The sequence below is a fragment of the Cyprinodon tularosa genome, unplaced genomic scaffold (genome assembly GCF_016077235.1).
Source record: "Cyprinodon tularosa strain WSP-4 unplaced genomic scaffold, ASM1607723v1 ctg976, whole genome shotgun sequence".
Classification (NCBI taxonomy): domain Eukaryota; kingdom Metazoa; phylum Chordata; class Actinopteri; order Cyprinodontiformes; family Cyprinodontidae; genus Cyprinodon; species Cyprinodon tularosa.
This window is the reverse complement of record NW_024039758.1, coordinates 31,667-53,386: the sequence shown is the minus strand read 5'-3', so window position 1 is coordinate 53,386 and position 21,720 is coordinate 31,667. Positions and strand designations below refer to the sequence as shown.

Genomic DNA, 21,720 nt, shown 5'->3' with positions numbered 1-21,720 from the left:
TGCTATCAGATGTTTATGTTATCCAACTGTCTTTAGAGCTACAGTAGCTGCAACTGTTCTCAAAAGCCTGAAAGTTTTCAGTTTATTTTTTTTATTAATTTTTTTTTTTAAACCATTTTTCCACTCCTCAAATTCCCAAATTTCAGGAAAGTTGTTAACTGGATCAGTAGATATCCAAAACAGTTTTATGAAGATGTCTATTTATTTATTTATTTATTTATTCAGATGTTTTATTTTGGTGGGATAGTGTTTTACTTTATGTGTGTTGTGGTTTATTTGAATAAAAATGACAATTAATAAAATATATTGTGTGAAATAGAATTTCACACAATATATTTAACTTTACTTTCATATAATCTGACAATTTACAAAACTTTAATTTGAATATATTTATTTTTAGGGGCCACAACAATATTATTATTTGACTGCTATCACTCATTCGCACCCTTCATCATTAACGATGCTTCCCTTTTTCCTGACAAATGAATATGATGCAATTCTAAAGCTTTTTTTCTCTTTAGCCCCTTTTTAAAGTAGTAAACGACAAGAAAATCAAAGTATTTCTTTGGTAAAAAAAAAATTAGTTAGTCAGCCTTTTCTGTCAAGCATGATAAGCTAATTAAACTCTACTGGGACTTGAACTGGGACAAGTGATTTAGTCAGATGAGGCTGAGATTGAATATCTAGAGAAATCTGATGTAAAAAAAAAAAAAAAAGTTTTTATATGTAGAAAAGCCCTCCATGCCACTCTGTTCAGTAAAGAGGAGGCTGGTGATGCTATGGGCTGTTTATCTGAACTATCTGATCTTTGAGCAGAAAAGTGATCCAAAAGATATGTTTCTATGAACAAAGAAATGGTAAACCATAAAATATAACCTCCTTCTATGGCCATCTCATCTGAAGAGTGGAGATATGTATAAAGAGAAAAGTTGCCCCATTCACCAAACGGGTTCAACAAAAAATATTACAAGCAGGCATTCCAAAAAGTCTGTCTTTTGTGCAAAAAAATATTATACCAAAGTATTTTTCCCATATCAATAAAAAAGAAAAAAAAATCTAGGGTTGGAGTTTCTTTATCTTTCTTTTTTTCTCTTTTCGTTTCAAAGAGTAAACCTTTAAAGCATTCATAACCTAATATTTTAGACATACAATCCCTTTGAAATAGTCTTTCTTTAGAATAGAAAAGTTAAATTAATACAAAAATAAATTAGTTAAATAAGCTTGAACAAATTAATACCACTTCATTTTTTCAAGAGTGAACACGCAAGAATTTGACTTATCTATATGCACGCTCATGTGTGAGGTAGCATAAGCAAGATTAGCAATTAGCCATTGTTTGTTTATCATCGTTACCCAGTTTCTTAGAAAACAAGTTAATATCACCCTTATAGAAATAACTAAATTGATGCTTTGTAGAGCAAACTCTACATAGTTAATAAAAAGATTTCCACTTTTTATATGAAACAAATTTCAAGCAGACATCGATCCTCGATTTAAACACATTTCATTCAGAGGTGGTCTAATCGGTTTACTAATATCACTACCTTTCACTGCATGTAATTCATGCTGATAGAAGCTCGTCGTTCTGTTAAGATTTTATTGCTTTGACACAGAGTGTCCAAATGATTTATGATTTCAATGACTGGTTCTGCACATAGAATGAAGTGAAATAGTTTTTTTAAAGCCTTGACCTCTAATGTAGCCTAAAGAAAAGGAAAGAAAAAATGAAAAAGAATCAAAGAGTCCCACACATGATGCTAGAATCAGTGAAACAGAGATGCATACACTCTCCCTTTCTTATTTATGGCAGTGACACTGACTCTTCCCCCAGCTTTACTGAAGATGGTGTTTGCCTTTTTCACTTACTCCATGGAGGCTATTTTCTGTGCCAGACTCGCAATCACAGCAAACAGCCTCAGGTCCACGAGTCCGTCTGTCACTCTGAAGTCCACCATCTCCAGGATCTGAATCACAGCGTTCATGTTATAGGATGGTGTGAAAAACTGCTGGAATGCATGTGATCAGGGCTCTCATCTACCCTGTAGACGTAGATCTCTTCTTTTTCGGACAGCAGCTCAGGAGGAATGATGGTTTTGAGGGCGAGGAGAACCTGCAGGCAGGAGAGGTAGCCATCCTCGTCGTTGTCCTCCTGTAAACAAACACCAAACTCCTCATACATGTCTGTTGGTTTTATTGAAACGAGCCACCATGGGGATATAAAGGGGTGATAAAAGGAAAAAATTATGCTGATTACTTTAAATACTGTAAAGCAAATCTATAAATTAGTAAAAATATCTCAAAATGAGTGTATTTACCCTTAATTAAGGAGATGATCTATGGTAAATTATAAAAAATAAATCCCTTTTTTGTCCCAAAATGGGGTAATTGTGATGTTACAGCAGCCAACGGTTATAGCAAAAGTAGTCACATAATGTGGACCTTGGAAAAGTGTATAAAAATAACAATAAGTGACAGAGTTAAGAAAATAAATAAAATGCTGTACTGTACAGTGTTTTTACAATATAAATACTCTGTATCTGGTGAATTGATAATCAATAGCAGCAACACCAGAGATGTGCAAAAAATGAAAGCAGCATTTTTTACTAAGGCAGAAACTGCAAATATCAGCCTCAGTGTAAGAACATATTGAGGTTGTTTTTAACATCGATGGTTATAAAGTCTTACAGCTGCTGGGAGGTGGGATCTGCCACTTGAAGGAGAGTTTTCACCCTTAAAATTAAATATTTGTATACTACGCAATTGAAAGTCTGCCTCTACAGATGTCCGCTCACACTGAGCCTGGTTCTGCTGGAGGTTTCTTCCTGTTAATAGGGATTTTTTCCTCTCCACTGTCGCTACAAGCATGCTTAGTGTGAGGAATTGCATTCGAGCAATGAGTTGATGCAATCAACTGGTTTCCCTTAGATAGAAAACTTTGAATCAATATGACTAGATTAACTGGTGAACTGTAAAGTGCCTTGAGATGACATGTGTTGTGAATTGGCGCTATAGAAATAAACTGAATTGAATTGAAATAAGAGCCTGCAGCTGTTTTGCTCTCATTTTACATGTAAATTGTTTTAATCCAATGTAAATGTGTCCAATATACCTATGCAATTTAAGAAAACAAATAAACACTTATTTTAAGAAAATATGACCTACTACGGTACCTTTTACCTAAATCTACCAAAAGGCCATATCATTTTATATGGGACCCCCCATTTGCTTCATTCTCTCTCTATTCTCCTATTCTGCAAAATTCTGTTAGCTCAATCTCTAACGTTATGCTCTCTCTGCTTTTCCTCAGAGTAGCTTTGCCTCATCTGTTCCTGTTTGGCTGTGACTCCATCCTGGAAAGAAACATCAGCTGTGCTGCTTCCATCAACACCCTTGTTAACAGATGCTGGAGATCGGCCTGTTTTCCAGTGTAGTCCTGTTTCTCTGACCGTGACTGAGTGGATGTGCCCTCTTCATCCTCTGGCATGGGAGCTGGCTCGGAGCTTGTCTGCCTGCCCTAATTTTCTCACAGTGTGAGTTATTTAAAGCCTAATTAAAATCAAAACCTTTTTCTTCAAGTGGGACCTGAAAAGAGCAACAAAAACAAACGAATGCATTTATACCATTATATAAAATAATCAAGTATTTTTTTTTTTTTTTTACAATAAATCGATTATTCTAAAGAGAAATAGAGAGAAACACCTTGTTCTGGTGTTTTCCACAGCTTTGAATGTGTGAACTTGCAATTATTGCAGGAGGTGGTTAATCACTTAAGGCCAACTGGTTCTCCAGATGATGTTATTTCGCCCCAATTATTTAAAGAAGCTTTCTCTGCTATAGGTCCTTCTGTCCTTGCTCTTGTAAATAGTAGCTTGTCCTCAGGCGTTGTTCCTAAAGCTCTGAAGCATGCAGATCTGCAGCCTCTACTTAAGAAACCAGCTTTGGATCCTACTGTTCTGGCAAATTATCGACCTATCTCTAAATTGCCTTTTATTTCAAAAATTCTTGAGAAGGTAGTCTGTAATCAGCTAATGGCCTATCTTAATGAACATAATATATTAGAGGTTTTTCAGTCCGGTTTTAAACCATTTCATGGCACAGAGTCAGCCCTTTTAAAAGTTTTTAATGATATACTTTTAGCAACTGATTCAGGTGACGTTGTTGTTTTGGTGCTGTTGGATTTATCATCTGCTTTTGACACAGTTGATCATGTCATTTTACTTTCCCATCTGGAACAGTGGGTGGGCGTCGGTCACATAGCTCTAGATTGGTTTAGATCATATTTGGCTGAACGTACTTTTTGTGTCTGTCTTGATGGCCATAGGTCCCCCTCTGCTCCACTGTCGTGTGGTGTCCCACAGGGCTCAGTTCTAGGCCCGCTCCTTTTCTCACTTTACCTTCTTCCGCTCGGCTCTATTTTCAGAAAACATGGGATTGCCTTTCACTGCTATGCAGATGACACACAGATATACTTACCGCTAAAGAATGTAAACTCCACCTCTCTTTGGTCTCTGTTTTTATGTCTTGAAGATGTGAAGGCCTGGGTGGCCCTAAATTTTTTAAAACTCAATGAGGACAAGACGGACGTAATGATCTTTGGCAGATCCACTGCTGATTCCGTGACCAGTCTTGGCTCCTTGGCTCAGTACGTTAAGCCGGTTATTACAAATTTAGGGGTTAAGATGGATGCTGGTCTTAAAATGGAAGCGCACATCAGAGCCGTTATAAAGTCCAGCTTTTTCCACTTCAGGCAGCTAGCAAAAGTAAAACCCATTCTTTCCAGACAGCATTTTGAAACAGTGATACATGCATTTGTGACCACACGGCTGGATTACTGTAACTTACTTTATACAGGGGTCAGTGACTTGTATATTTCTCATCTTCAGAGGGTTAAAAATGCTGCTGCACGTCTTTTAACAGGTACACGAAAATTCGACCACATTTCCCCTGTTTTAGCTTCCTTACACTGGCTGCCAGTACATTTTAGGATTAATTTTAAAATTCTTTTATTTGTTTTTAAAACTCTTAATGGCCTTGCTCCTTCTTATCTGTCTGAGCTGTTACATTCTTATACACCCTCCCGTTCCCTCAGGTCAGCTGATCAGTTGCTTCTGAGGGTCCCAAAGACAAAATGCAGCTCAGAGGAGACCGTGCTTTTTCTGTGGCAGCTCCTAAGCTGTGGAATGATCTGCCTCTGAGCATAAGACAGGCCTCTTCTCTTGCTGTTTTTAAGTCCCTTCTTAAGACTCATCTTTTTTCCTTGGCTTTTGGCACAATTTGAGAGGTTTTACTTTGTTTTATTATTTTTGTATACTAATATGTATTTTACACTCGTTTTTTCTCTATTTTATAATTTTATTGTATTTTATGATTGTGTACAGCACTTTGGTCCTGTTCGGTGTATAAAGTGCTTCATAAATAAAGTTGGTATGGTATGGTAATACTTTTAGTAAATTAACATCCCTTAATTAACATGTTTCAACTTAAAAAAATAAAACTTTTTAAATGAAATATAAATAGCAAAAGTATAACTAAATCCAGTGGATTGTTTTAAAAAAAAAAAAACTTTTTGGTATGAACTAAAACATCGTTTTAAAAGATAACGTATGAGTTACTCCAATATTTAATTTGCCTTTGGATTTAATAAAACATTTATGATTAATTGATTCACATTGATTCAAAATCATTTTTGGTGATTTTAGTTTAGCCAGTTAACTGGTTAAGATTTACTTGTCGGCCAACTTGATTTACTTTCTTCTGGGCATCCTGCAAATCCAGATGGACTCATGTCTTTGTAGGCTTAAAGTTTTTTTTTTAAACTCTTTCTATTATCAGATTGTAGAATGAGGCCACAATTGAAAATCTGAATTAATAATGAAATAAAATTATATGCAGGTTAACGCTACAAACTAGACAATTTTTGAAGTGATTTTATTTAGAGGCATCTAATTAAAAAAGAGGTAAAAACAACCAAACACTGAAGTTTGTGTTGTTTTGTGTTTTGCGTTTTGTGAAAGGTGAATAGGTTCAATTCGTCTGCAGACTCCACACCTTCTCTGTGACTGGAAGAGCAACACATACCAATGAGTGAAACAGAATCTCCTGAAAGAGAAAGAACAAAAAGGGTTTAAATCGCCCTTCACTTACTGCTTCAAAAGCCCTTTTGTACTCCTCCAACTTCTCCTGACTGAAAATGCAATACTTTGCCAGAAAGTCGACTGGAAAAGACAAAAGAAGAAAACAACATGGGAAAGGTCAAAGTGTGAGGAAGCCTTTTTGGATGTACACGTCATTTCTGTAACATGCATATAGAGCAGTGGATTGTCCCATTTAAAATTAGATGTCCACCTCTAATAATGATATTAAGTCTGTGTGTGTGTGTGTGTCTCTTTGGGGTTAGGGAGGAGGGGAAATACAAAAGAAGTCCATTTGGATGGAAAATCTAAAGTGCATGGGGGCTGGGAAGAGTCACACTTGGCTGCTGAGTTCTGTAACAAAGAAGAAAATATTGTTTTTCTTCTCATGTTTTTTTTACCTTTAACAATATATAATAAATGAAGAAGTTAATGTATTTCAGACATTCCAGTATATACATTTAGCACATACAGACATTATGCATAATAAATTATATATATAATTCCTTTTTATTTATAATTCAGTGTTTATGACTGAAACGAGGTCTGTAACTTTTTAATCATATAACATCTCCGTCATTTAGTCTTTAACATCAACGATCATCTCGATTCTTCTTTACCTCTATTCTAGTCCATTAAGTGAGCCGATAAATTTATTTCTCGACATATAAACATACATTTACACATTCACATGTGCCCACATACATCTTCATTCATACAATTATTACCCACATGACCACAACCATTAAAAAAACATCTATACACCCATGTACAGAAAGTGAAATACCTATTCATGTTCACCTTCCCCCATCCACCTTGTATAATACTCTTTCAAACCACATGCACCTGCTTACACATTTCGGGAAAAAAAGAATGTATTTTTCCTTCATCATCTGCGTACCTTTAATGATGCATTTTTCAAATTTAGTGAGCATAAGAATTGGGTTTATAACTTTGAATTTATTGTTTTTTTCCCCCTTTTTTCCATCTCATGGTTCAAATTTTACATCAAGGCAAGGCAAGGCAAGGCAAGGCAAGGCAAATTTATTTGTATAGCACAATTCAGTACAAAGACAATGCAAAGTGCTTTACATGATTAAAATACAGGAAGATAAAACAGAATCAAAGCAAGTAGGAAAAAATAAAAATAAAAATAAATAAATAAAAAATAAATAAAATAAAAAATGCATAAACAAAAAAAGAATATTAAAAACAGTTGGAAGTTTTTGTTAGATTACATTTATTTATTGGATGATTTTTTTTTTATGGAGAAGAAGAGGACTTTGTTTGGGCTAATTTTCCAGTATTTGATTTCTAATTATTTGTATGTATATTCTTTATTATTATACTAATGGTAATGCTTTTGAAATGATTAATTTAAAGAAAATATGTTTTAGTTGAACTGTTTAACTAGAACAGTCGAAGGCAATCCTAAACAATTTTCAGTCTTGATTTAAAGGAACTCAGACTTTCCGCACTTTTACACTTTTCTGGAAGTTTGTTCCAGATAAGTGGAGCATAGGAACTAAATGCTGCTTCTCCATGTTTAGTTCTGGTTCTAGGTATGCAGAGCAGGCTGGAGCCAGAAGACCTGAGTGGTCTGGAGGGTTGATACACTGATAGCAAGTATTCAAGGCTCAGTTACACACATACACCCTCACTAACAGAGTCTATAAACTCTATAAACTACTGACGGAATTACAGCTGACACTTTGATTAGTGTACTTAATAATAATAATGATAATTTGGTACAAATACTTTAAACTGACTGGTTTCCTGGTTAATCGCAGGCTTTTGAAGAGTCCTGAATTCTTGAAAGGGGTTTAGTTTGCTTTTCGTTTCCATACTACTATGCTAGAATACAATAGGTAAATAAACTATGAAATAATTACTTAATTCATATTTAGAAGAAAAGTAATTCAGGGAAGGAAAAATAGGGGAAACTGCAGGCTTTTAATTACAGTTTGTTGACTTCCGGACAGTAAAAAATTACAATGGTCCAGCTTTAAAGTAGCAAATGCATGGACTAGATTCTCAACATCACCCATGGACAAGATATTGCTGATTGTAGCAGTACTCCCGGGATTAAAGAAGGAAATCTAGAAACCTGTTGAATATCAGATTTAAATGAAAGTTCCTGATCAGAAATAACAGCAAAGTTTTTTACTTTATTATCGGAGATCAAGCTGTATGCTAATAGAACGAGTCATTGACTCGCTGATCCACACCACCAGAATCATAAGCAGGGACGTCAGAATGTCTGGAGAAATGTGGCCGAATGGGGACAAGGAGAGGGAAGGTATTCCACACAGAGGGGATCATACTTCCAGAATGCGGAATAGCAGATGTAGAAGATATCAACAAGTACCTTGGAATACCAGAGGCAAATGGCAACCAAAAGAGGCTACAAAGAAAGCTGCAACAGCCAAATAGCTGCAACAAGTAAGGCCAATTCCTAGAAATCAGCTCTATGGAAAGAACAAGGTTCAGGCAATCAACAATAAGTTGATAATAATATTAAGTTAATAAGACCAATAATAAGACCAAATAATAAGTTTGCCTAGGGAGGAAATTCCGGCTACTGATGTTAAAACAGGGAAACTACTCACCATGCATGGTGGATTCCACTTCTATTCCATTATCCACAAACTATATACTGAGCACAAAGACAGAGACATAGGCCTAGTTAGTGTCAGAGCCACCAATGACAATGAAACATCCAAGCTCCAAGAATACATCATGGAGATGTAGAGAGGGCTGGGCTGAAGGACAGCACAGAAGCACTGATCATGGCAGCACAGGAACCAGCCTCAAGGACTAGAGAAACAGAGGCCCAGATCTACCATACCAGGCAAGATCCCAGGTGAAGGCTTTGTAAAGAGGCCCCAAAAAACAATCAAACAATGTAAGATATTGGCAGGAAAGGAATACATGATCACCATACCAGGTGGCTGGTTTAGTGTACAGAAACATCTGTGCAGAATGCAACCTGGAAACACCCAGGTCAAAATGAAAGCAAACTCCCAAGATGTTGGAGAATAAAAGAGTTAAGATCCTGAGGGACTTAGAGATCCAAACAGATGAAATGGTTGTTGCCAACCAACCAGACATTGTGATCATTGATGAGCAGACATCCAAAATAATGCAAACATCAGGAAAAAAAAATGAGGAATTGAAAAAATACCAAGCCAGGAAGGTGCAGGCAACTGTAGTGCCCGTGGTCATTATAGCACTGGGGGCAGTAACCCCCACACTGGAGAAGTGGCTCCAACAAGCACCTGCAGAAACATCAGAGATCTCAGTTCAATAGCGTGGAGTTCAAAGGACAACTAAGATACTACAAAGTACCCTCAATCTTCCAGGCCTCTGGTAGAGAAGCCACTGCTTAGAAGTACAAGGGGGGAGTGAGACAGCAGTTTTTATAGTAAAATGAATTTGCCTTAAATCTATTATCTGAGGCCCTGAGAATATCATTAGTTACTTTCGCCAGTGTTGTTTCAATGTTATGATGACAGCAGACTGAAACTGTTCAAAAACATTTTTATGATGCAAGTGTTCACCCACGTGATTAGCAACTGCTTTGATTAAAATTTTAGATATAGGTCTATAAGGGGAGGTGGCAGCCTAGTAGTTAGTGCTCACACTGAGCCTGGTACTGCTGGAGGTTTCTTCCTGTTAAAAGGGAGTTTTTCCTCTCTACTGTCACTGCAAACATGCTTAGTGTGAGGGATTGTATCTGAGTCAACGAGTCAATGCAATCAACTGGTTTTCCTTAGATAGAAAACTTTGAATCAATTTGACTGAATGATATGGTGAACTGTAAAGTGCCTTGAGATGACTTGTGTTGTGAATTGGCGCTATATAAATAAACTGAATTGAATTGAAGTTAGATATTTGAATCCTGAGGTTCTGAGTTCGAGCCCCGCAGGTTGCCACTCTGGCTCTCTGAGTAAGACCCTTAACCCCAGACTGCACCTCTGGCACATTAGCTGGCAGCCTTAAGAAAAAACACAAAAACTATTTAAAAAAATGCTTGCTTGCTTTTAGGGGAGAGTGGCTGCCTGGTGGATATGGCATAGACCTTGGAATCCTGCGGTTTGGAGTTCTAGCCCCACAGGTTGCCACTTTGGCTCTCTGAACAAGAACCTCTACCCCACACTGCTCCCTGAGCACCCCATGATGGCAGCCCACTGCAGAGGTAAATTTGTCCAATGTGAGATCAATAGAGTTCAATTATTATTATAAGTGATCAATAGAAGGATCAAGAGGCAGTTTCCTAAGGGAAGGCTTAATTACAGCTACCTTAAAGGCCTGAGGTACATATCCCTGTAACAGGAATAGATAAATCACATCTAAAATGAAGGAGGAAATCATAGAGGATACTTCCTTAAATAGATTGGTTGGAACTGGATGTGAAATACAGGTTGAAGGCTAAAGTGAAAATAATTATTTTGCTAACTTTAAAAGCTAAACTGCATCAAAACAGCCAGTGTATTCTCATTATGAGTTCGTATGAAATCGTACGAAAAGTTATGCACCGTAATTTCGTACGTTTTGGACGTTTTTTTCGGTGTATGCGCATGCATATCTGAAGCACCATTCACGAACATAGAATATAAATTACAATTAGCCCTAACCCTGACCATAACCCTAAGATATAAAACAGCAAGCAACGTAGTTGGAGACATGAATAAGTGATGATTGCACTGTTTTTCTGGGTTTTTTTTCTCTCTGCCAGCGCATGCGCACTAATGTGGGTTTTTGAGGAAAAACGTCCAAAACGTACAAAATAGTGTGCATAACTTTTCGTACGATTTCATACGAACTGATAATGAGAATATGTTGAAACAGCCCAAACACAGTTCTGGTGCTATAGTAATATAAATATGATTGAATTGCTTATCCTTTGGACTGTTAACTCATTAGCTGTAAACCACAGAAAAAATATGCCCTTTTGTAATATTAATATTAGATTTTCCTCTCTGTACAACTTAATGCCACCCACCTACCCTCAGCAGTATTTGTACCATAGTTTCTATGTATCAGTTTGTAACTATAATTTTAAATTCAAACTCGTGTACAGAGTTCATATAAAAGGTTACAGTCATATAATATCCTACTATTAAAAAATAATGACTTTTTAATTGTTATAACATGAGTGGATAATTGGATTTGAAATGAATTATTTAAATAGTTAACCTTAACATCAAATGCTTAAAAAAAGATTGAAATACTCAAATAACTGCCTGAGAAAATCAGGTAATAGAGGGAATGTGGTAGATACTTATGTACAGAGCAAAACAAAATCTTTATAATTGTCCATAAATATATCTAATGAGAAAAAAATGCTAAATGTGAGGAAAACTGCAAATTTATTTCACCATCTGTCTGATAAAAAAGTCTTCAAAATAAAAGATTACAAGAGGAGGGCAAACTGAGACAGAGCATGAATATTTCATTAAGGCAAATTTGGGAGGGAGGAAAGAAATGGCTGCTTTAAAAAGGGTATTTTAAGCTGCTGCCACTTCAATTTAGGAGATGAGAATGAATCTGCTGGATAATGGATCTATTCATGGCTTTGCTGAAAAAAGAAGAGCAACAGAGTTGATATCAGTCTGGACTTAAACCTCTGGACCTCTGGGGTTTCTCTGCAATAGCAGGGGGGCCTGTTTGAATCTGCCATTTATCAGCTTAGGCCTAATCAAAACCAGGCCTCGTCTTTTCACATGCAAAATGTTACATTCGCAGCCAGTCAACTTGACTTGTTAAAGCTTGATTGATCAAAAACCTGCAGGCTGCTTTCATAGCATCTGTTTGCAAATGTCCAAGATGGGACGAGGCAAACGTGAAGCCGTAGTGCAACCTGCATGCTAACGTGACGGGATCTAAAGCTCTGACTTCTCCCTGGTGGCTGGATCAGTGGTCAGTCTGCCACAGTGAACTGAAGCCTTGTTAGAGGCAGTGAATAGATTCCCCTCATTTTAAATATGTTAGAGCTGCAGTTCACTAAACATCTGCAAGTCTTGGCAGTTGACCTGTGTTGGGTTTCAGCAGCCAGAAACACAAATATGGACACAGAAACCCTTACATATCTTTAATTTTGTCATTGATACATCTATTAAGCGTATTCTGGCTGCTAGTCATTTAGTCTTTCTCCTGGTTAGTTTTCCTTCTCGTCTTGGTCTTTGCAGGGAAACAAACAACGAAGGAGGTGCTAAATTTGAAAGACACCACAGAGGTGTGCACCTTGTTGGATAAAGTGCAAGGCTTCTGTGAGCACACTAAATTCCCTTATGTATTATTAACTGTGCTCTTATATGCTTAGATAAATGAGGCCCATTTGCCATTGGTCTACCTTTGTTGGTATGAAAATCCATTGCAGAAGTTGCAATGAAAGCTGTTTTCCCCACGCCAAAGAATTTCAACGAATCCTTACAGTAATTCATTTATAAATAAATCTATATATTTTAAACACTTCATCATTATTTCAAACAGTATTTACATTGTCCTTATTATATATTTATTACACATTCTGAGTAATGTCCAGGTTTGGTAAGAGAGAGATTTTAATCCAATTTCCTAACAATTTTTCAACATATAAAGTACCTTTTTGAGCTAATAACAATACGTACCTCGAGTTTCCACTGTGTTAAAGGGGGTAAAAAAAAAAAAAAAAAAAGCATGAGAAATAGAACTAAAGGTATAGTGGAGGATTTTCGCGAATTTTTGAAATGACCCGCCATCTCCACTTAAAAAAAGAACATGCACAACTCTGTACCCACTCCCAGGAGGAAACGCCTATTAAACACGTATGAGAGCGTGCATGAGCCCATTTCTACTTGGCAACGCTGTTTAAAAGTTGCTGTTTGCATCGTTTATAAAAGCTTACTTTCCAAAATAAGGATGAGCATGTAGGACGGCCTTATTTAAACATATCACCAGAATGATTGACAATCAGGAGGACCACTTATTTTGATGATCCATCTGGAAAGAGAAGATCCTCCACTATACCTTAAACTTAAAACATAATGCTGACAATTTTTATAATTAAAGCTAGTGTTGAACCAATACTGATACCAGTACTGGGAAGGGCCCCGACCCAGCATTAAAATGGTGGTATCGGTATCAACAAGTACCAACAAATAGGGCACAGATACCATTTTGAGAGCCAAAAGTTTATTCAACTATTGTCACCCATTCCAGGTAGGCAATAAAAAGTTCTACTGGATTCACTTTCTATTAGTATTTTTCCTGCTACACAAAGGTAGGCAGCAGCTTGACAAAGCCATGATGGCAATTATTTTACATCCAAGTAGTATAAAGTTCTTCATATATACACACACACATCAATTTCACACAGATGGTATCAGTATGGTATCGGTATCGGCCAATACTGCACAGTCGGGTATCGAGTATCGGGGCCAAAAAATGGCATCGGCGCATCACTAATTAACACTTACTAGATAAAAGATTGTATTAAAGTTCAGTAGTGACTTCAGACATTCAGTTGAAAATGGTAGTACTGTATTTTTTTTCTTTGTATTTGTTGTAGTTACTAATAAAAGAGTTTAGCTGTCAATTAATGTGTCATTCCTAGGTCTGAAACACTACTCTTGTGATTTTTTCAACCAAACAGCCAGTCATGTTTTCAATTGGCATGTTGGAGATTCCATTGAGAAGAATGTGCTTTATCTGCTGCTCATTTGGACCGATGTTGAATCAGGATCTGCTCTCAACATCAGGCCTTTCTGCTCTCTCTGCAGCTGTGTAGGGTCCCTCTCACCCAGTAGAGAGGTTCTGGAGGTGGTCCCAGGCAGAGGGTAGCGATCCGTCAGGGAATTAGTCAGACAAAAGGTGCAGTGGAGTGAGAGACTGGTGGAGGAAGCAAGGGCGGGTGGAGGAGACGGACAAAGGCAGGCAGCAAAGCCTCCTGCCTGATAGCCTTATCTGATTCCACTCCAGCGCTTGATGGCTTTTTTTCCACCCTGCCTTTAAAGCGCGCAGGTTGGGCCTTTGGTGTGAAGCCTAGCAGAAAATGTTAATCAAGAGAGGGGCTGTGAGGAGAAAGGCGAGAGAAAGGGGAGAGTCACTCTGCCAAGGCTGTAATCTGTAATGAGACCGAGGCGATTCAGTTGCAATGGAGAGAGGAAGAATAGAGCTGTGATGATGATGATGAGCAGGGAGGTTCATGCTTTCAGCAGGCGTTTGTTTTTATGTTTTGTTCCTGTTTACTCAGACTCGCTGCTTCTGCGTCCGTCTGCGGGCTGCAAAAAGCAGCAGGTCACATCTCATTTAACACACACTTGGACCTCGTTTTAAAAACCGCAACTGAAAAACAGAAAACTGCTCGTCTGAGAAGAACATTCCTCCGATCATGATTCATATTTTCCTTTTTATGGGGGCAGCGCTATTCATGCCATGTCACATCTGGCACCTGCAACTTCTAAGTATTGTATTTTTGTGTGATATCGCTTCATACCTTGTTATTATTGTAAATAATCTAAGCGTGTTAGTTGGAAAATATTTAGGCATGTTTTCACCTTGTGTCCTGCTGCTTGAAGTCCATATTTAATCGTTTTCAGACTGATAAATGTCAATATAGTTGTTTTCTATTGGTTTTGATAAACATGTCTAAATTAGTGATCAGATCTGCAAATTAATGTTTAACTGAACATTAATAAATGTTATCAAGCTAAAAAAAAATCTCAGGTTTAGTGTAATGTAATTAAAATAATATAATCTTAGTTATTTTCTCCTGTGTTTTTCTTAGAAAATGATTGAAATATTTGGAAACTCCTTTGTTTTGAATCTGTCTTAATCCTGAAAGCCTACCGAGGGACAGGGGTTACATATCAGCTTTAGATTCAGATAGAATCAGATCAGATTCTAGGAGGCAATGTTCAATGTATCTTTACCTGTTGGACAAGAAAAAGAAGTAGATGAATAAAAACACCAATCTGTACCTCTTTGATTTCTATTATAAGGCATTAACTAGCTGGTAATACTGTTTCAAACACTATGAAAAGGCTTAAAAGCAAAAGAATGTCTCTTAAGATGTTATTCGTCCAGCTCAGTATTTACCTTCACCTTGTCTGACATATCTAAGGTCCCTTTGCTTCAGTATGTGCAGGTTTCAATGATTTGATGCTTCTCTTCTCACCTGTTTTTTTTCTTTTATAGAAAGTAGGCTAAATGTGATTCCCCCTGAGTCAAAGCTCAGCCACATTCACTTCTGCTTGTAACCTCTGATGTATTTAAGTCTGCCATTCACTTTATTCCTTGTTTTTCTTTTTTTAGACCCCAGGTCCAATGCTTACATTTTTCGCTGTATCTTAACCCTGATTGGAAAAAATATTGGAGCTATTGCTTCCATTTAAGTTTTTACCTTTTCTTCTTTTTCTTGTCCTTAAAAAGCACCGCTAGGCAACTGCTTCCATTGTCAACTATGTTTTTTTGTACCACTCAAAATGACATCATGGAACAATATCGGCGCCGTTACAGCAGTTGGATTATTAAAGTTAAATGTTATTTGAAACTTAAAAGCAATTCATGATTGCTCAGATCGGGGGTGTCTCTTCTGGCATCATCAAGAATGTTTCCGGCTGTATAAATGAAACCTTTGATTTAATCATTTTATTTACAAAGAGCACACTGCTCTGTAGGGATGGGAATCGAAAACCGGTTCCTGTTCAGAACCGGTTCCGTATTTTTCGATTCCATGGCATCGTTTGGCAGCTCGCTGAATGATTCTTTTTTCGATTCCCGCAGCACCAGAGCCGAGAGCGCCAGCTCTGGGGAGCACGACTTACGTCACGTTTTTTACGTAAGTTACGCAAGTTGGAAGAACTATTCGAGGAGGAAGACAACGTGCTGCGGTCACTTTGTGAATCAAAGCCCCGTCTTTCCTTAGCCCAGAGGGTAGATCAGGAAATCCAGCTCTATAAAAGCTTGCCCTCCATCCCCTGCAGGGATAGCGCCACACTGTGGTGGTGGAACAAGCAAGATGTGCTGCCCTTGCTATCTGGACTGGCTGAAAACTACCTCTGTGTGCAGGCTTCCTCCACCCCATCTGAGAGGGTGTTCTCCACGGCTGGAGACACCATAAGCGCTGAAAGATCCCGTATCCTTCCAGAAAAAGCAGATATGCTCATCTTTCTGCAAAAGAACTGTTAATTTTCCCTACTACTGTTTTATAATTAGTATTTTTTGTTATTTAAAATAGGTTATTATCCCATCATTTGTTATTAGACATGGTTGGTTATTAAGTTTGTTCTTGTATTCATTTTTCATTTAAACACAGATGTTACTCCAGTTTCACATTTCCTGTGGACATCTTGATCTTTTTGAGTTTGTAAGATTGTGCAATAGTTAAGTAAACAAAGTTGATTCTGATAATCAAACTGTTTGTTCTCCTTTTTCCCCCAAATTGGAATCGAAAAAAGAATCGATTAAGAATCGAATCGTTTCATAGAATCGAAAAGGGAATCGGAATCGTGAAAATCTTTTCAATTCCCAACCCTACTGCTCTGGCTCTTATTTATTTATTTATTGCATGGCCATTCAGATCTACTACTTAATGTGTCATTAATAGACTCCTGTCTGGATAATTCATGGTCCTAACTAAACCAGAATACGCAGAAGGACATTGTTTCACAACTATGTAAATGGTAAGTGGCTGGTACATATGTAACGCTTCTTTAAGTCAGTTTTAAGTTGTTGAGATACATATCAGATTTAGAGCCCCATATAGAAGAGGCACAATTTAGATTTCTTTGCAAGCGAAAAAAAAACATCAGAACTTAGTCGTTCTGACAGGCATGAGAAATCGAACACTGGGAGGGGAATTAATATGTCGTGTTTGGCTGCAGGATGAATGTAGCCTCTTCTGTGAAGCTTGAGATGCAAGTGATTGGAAGTAATCTCTGTGCAGGCTTTTTATTTCTGAAACCTGGATTGTCCACCTCTGGTTTTAACATTGCATTAAGAGGAAAGATAAATCACTTTAAAGCAGAGCTAACAGCAAAAAGCATCACTCCAACAGCTGATTATTAAATTGCCCCGAAAACAATGAGTTATATCACATTTACCCCTCAATTTATTTCAGTCTGGCCGAATGTCTTTAAATGATAGTTTTATATTTCTCTTAAAAGTGTTTCAGGTATTTTATTCTGTGAACATTTTGATAAACTGTTTTATAATTAATTTAGCTGGATCTTAGGTTTATTGATACTTTTTAATGTAACCCAAATATCTCTAATGTCATTTTTATTCTTAGACAGTAGTTTGTAATTGCACCTTTATTATAGCAATGGCTAATTTTTTCAGTCTATAATCAGCTTGGACAGGACAATTGTGTAAATTGTTGATTTGTAGTCAAATTAAATCAAATATAGATAACTAACATTCCTTTAAAAAAAAAAGAAGCAATATTTTACATGATTTTTTGTCCCTTTTAAAATGAAAAACCGAAATTTTCTAAAATTCTAAAAGAGGTTGCTTATTTTTAAATCAAAGACACACTTTATACGTGCACCTATAAAACAACACAACCCTTATGCACACACAGGGAACTCTTTGTGTTTTGAAGTGTTCATTTGTTTGTTGCTCTTTCCCGCTTAATTCAAGACTTTTTTTTACATGCTCATCAACACACTGTATGTGGTGTCACATAATTCCCTCAACAAAGATTGCATTGAGCAGCAGAGAGGAGGTGACCCCCTTTTTTAATAGCCAAAGAAGGATGGAGCGTATGGCCCACATACACACAAAAAGTACATTCACATACAGAAAGATTAAGTGAATTCAATGAGTATAAAGTCTATAAGAAATGGGTTTATGGGATGGTTTATCATTAATGATAATCCAGTAGATCTGCTGCTTTAATGCAGTGAAAAAAGGGAAGAACTCAGAATGCAAATAAAAACCTGCATCGGTCAATTTAACATTTACATCAAATTTATATGTTTTTATCTTGAAAAGCCAAATGTAGATAGAAAACAACGCTAGAGGAGGCCAGCAGGAGGAGCACTAGAAGAGTCTGTGCAGACTGAAAACCATGGCAGCAAAGGAGTGATGGATGTTTAGGTTAATGTACTGAAGAAGCTTTAAAATCAAGTCAAGAGCAACAATATACATCCTTCAGTCAATTAATACAGCCAATAAAGATGGAGCTCCTGCAATAAGCTGGACAGCTAAGGGTTAATTTAATCTTTAATCTTCAACAGAAATTAAACTAAAAGTGCAGCTTGACAAATTAAGGAATTATTTGGTTAATTTCACTGCAAACATATAGATTCACACAGAATGGAACATTTCCAGAATTCATTTTTTTCTGGTGAAGTTAAAGTTTAGTTAAATTACATCTTTATGACTCGCAGGAGTTTTTTGAAAATTTAAAAATAACACGCTTCTAATCCAAGAAAGGATTTTAATGTTTGTTTTGGTTAACACCTGCCCTGAAGAGCTGTTGAACACTGATAACCTCTTCGAAGAGGATAAACCACAGAAGGTCATCCCTAAAGAAGCTGGTTGTTCAGAGTGATGTGTCCAAAATTATTGGAAATTGAGGTGGAATCAAAGTTTTCAGACAATATGAACAGGAATTATATGAAAATATATATATGTTTTAGTATTTAAGTTTAAAATCCTTAAATTAAAAGCCTTAAAATCAGCAGTTCTGCAGTCTGACCTAAAAGCATGCAGAACACTTCAGTTTTTAAAGTGGATCCTTGAGGAAGGATCTGATGAAGGAAAATTAGCTTGTTAGGTTGTTGTTAAAGGACAAACATTAGGAGGAGTTCTTATCAGCCTGGTTTGGTGAAGCAAATAAATGTAATTGGTGCAGAATTTGGCAGACCTCTCATCAATCGGCACAATATGATAGGGGGATAACTGTGTTTGGAAGCATTCTCCTGCACCCAGTGTTTTCCTGAAACAAGCATACAACTCTCCACCCCACCTCTTTAGACTTTCTCTATAAAACAGAAGAGTGTGTGTGTGCTGAGTGGGTGGAGGGGGGGTAAGTCTCTGCTAGGAAAACAAACAAAGACACACGTAACAGCCACACTCCTGTCTCTGGCCGCATGCCATCCACCTAACCACAAACCACAGCTTACGCTCACTGTACACACACGTACACATGTTGTACCAATCAGCTCTGATCCTCGCTGATATGACCCCCAGGGGCCCATCATCTGCTTTAATGCGAGAACAGATCTCCAGAGATAACCTCACAAAGAAAAATCATCCGCTATTATCGCCGTGCCGCTCCTTGACATTGTCCCATTAATAAGGCCATTGTGGAGGGCGCTCTCTGTTTGGACACCACATAATGGACTCTTTGACAGATTTACTTTGCTGTCCCTCCGTCTCTGAATGCGGCGGGCATATTCCACGCTGCCGCTCATCAATAGACAGGCTGTTTGTTTGGAGTTATTCTGGCCTGCTGGTAAACACATGATTGCAGACCATAGGCTGAGCAAACAGGAGTTGCATAAAGGCACTGTACCTGAACACACACTCAGTGTGAGGCGTTTTTGTGTTCAGGAGGATGTACCTTTACTCCTACATCCTCTCATCTCTGCTAAATCGACTTGGCTTTGTTGTTGGTGGTTGTTTATTTTTGTTTTTACTGCTTCGAAACAACTGTTAGCCTTAGTCTACGCCACTGCCTGTGCTGCAGGGTGGGGTTGAGGTGGAGTTGGCTCCAAGGCGACAGGTGCAACTTATCAGCAATGATATTCATCACCAAACCTCGAGTCCCTCATGTCTCTGCACAGCCCCGCTCTGTCCTGACGAAGCACAATGGAAACCACAGCCTCATTTTTTGCATTTAACAGAGAAAAACTAGGAACCTTCCACAAAAACAACAAACATTAGGTTTGCACTTTAGGAGAATATGGACTTTAGGTTTAATAAGGAGTTTAAGTATCAAAGTTTTTGTGCTTGGCGGAGCAGATAGCAGATAGTAGTCAGAATAAATATTGCTCCTGGTGTTCCACACATAATCAATGCGCTCCTCTGAGGACTTCTACATGCTCCTACATGACTGTTAGCATGTTTTATCAGTTCTAGATTAGTGTTGGACAGGTAATTCATATTTTTGCAATGATACTAAGAAATTCTATCATCAACTGATTCAGTGATATCAAAATTTTTTACAAATATTTTTGATTCCCTGTATTCATCTTCTTTTCATAACAATATACAAAATAACCTGATCTGATTCCTTTACTGTATATGAGCTCAATTTTCAAAAACTTGGTCCTTTTTTAACCTCATGAATCCATCGAGATAATAACGATAATAATTTTACTTTATTAATCTCACACTGGAGAAATTTACCTCTGCATTAAACCCATCCCCTTGGGGAGCAGTGGGCTTCCATTGTGGGGCGCCTGAGGAGCAATCAGGGGTTAAGGGTCTTGTTCAGAGATCCAGAGTGGCGGTCCGTGGGAGTAGGGCTTGAACTCAGAACCTCAGGATTTCAAGGATTCTATCCCCTAACCACTAGGACGCCACTCCCCCATAAAAAAAAAGTTATTATTTTGAGTCTGCCAGCTAATGTGCAGCACCAGAGGAGCAGTCTGGGATTAAGGGTCTGGCTCAAGGACCCTGAGAGGCAACCTTTGGGGCTCCAACTCAGAACCTCAGGATTCAAAGCTCTATGCATTAACCACTAGGCTGCCACCTCCTCTATAGATAGAGTCTTCTTAACATCCTCACTTTCCGCTGGAGGGGAAGATTCCTGTAAAACATTTTTCTTTGGAAAATCAATGAAAATCAGAAAAACTTCCAGCTTATTCACAATACTAACCCTAAAATGTTTTAACTCATCGATCCCTTCTTGAAATCTCTTCCCTGGATTCCATTTAAACAAATCAATCACTATGTTTATATCTCCACTAATAATTGGATTGAAGGCCTGATCAGATCAGAAATGTTTTATGTAAAAATGTCAGATTGAAGTTTCTAATCCTATCGGAAAGAAATTTAATACTGAAAGAGGAGGTGATTGTTCGTCATTCCGATTGGTGTCCATATGCGCATACGTTTGAATCTTTGGATTAAAATAATCTCCACTCTGCATGTGTGCAACGTCAACAAGATTTTTTTATGCCATTTTTCTGAAAAATTAGATAGTTAAATGATTTAATCTGATTGAATGCTTGGTATATGTATAAACACATTATGATTGGATCATTATATTTAGAATATTTAGTGTCCTAGTAAACAGAGATTTTGATCTCAATCAAGGTTAAGACCAGATCAGGGAAATTTTGGGCTTGTTAACACAGTGAAAGTTTCTAAAAATAAAGTTTAAAATGACATTTTCTGTAAGTAAAGTGCTTTCTTTGACATAAACTGATGTAAACAACCAGAAGCAGAGTCAGTAGCTATGAGCTTAACCAGGGGTCTTCAACATTTTCCAGGCCAAGGACCCCCAAACTGATGGCGAGAAGGAGCGGGGACCCCCTAATTATATATATATATAATTGTGTTATATCAAACTGGTCCTAGAGTCACTCTATTACAGATAGAGTCATGTAATGAAAGTAATTCCTCCCTGGGATTATTAAAGTATTTCTGA

The 21,720-nt window shown here is 37.4% G+C and overlaps 1 protein-coding gene across 1 annotated transcript in view; it reads right to left on the bottom strand.

The window, feature by feature from the left end:
- LOC119776999 overlaps positions 1–21,720 on the bottom strand; it is a 59,929-nt gene that overhangs the window by 8,705 nt on the left and 29,504 nt on the right. The window contains exons 6-8 of the mRNA XM_038275723.1: positions 6,145–6,215; positions 2,039–2,149; positions 1,867–1,964 (exon numbers count right to left, since the gene is read on the bottom strand). Of these exons, the coding sequence (XP_038131651.1) occupies positions 1,867–1,964; positions 2,039–2,149; positions 6,145–6,215 (280 nt within the window). The remainder of the gene's footprint in view (positions 1–1,866; positions 1,965–2,038; positions 2,150–6,144; positions 6,216–21,720) is intronic.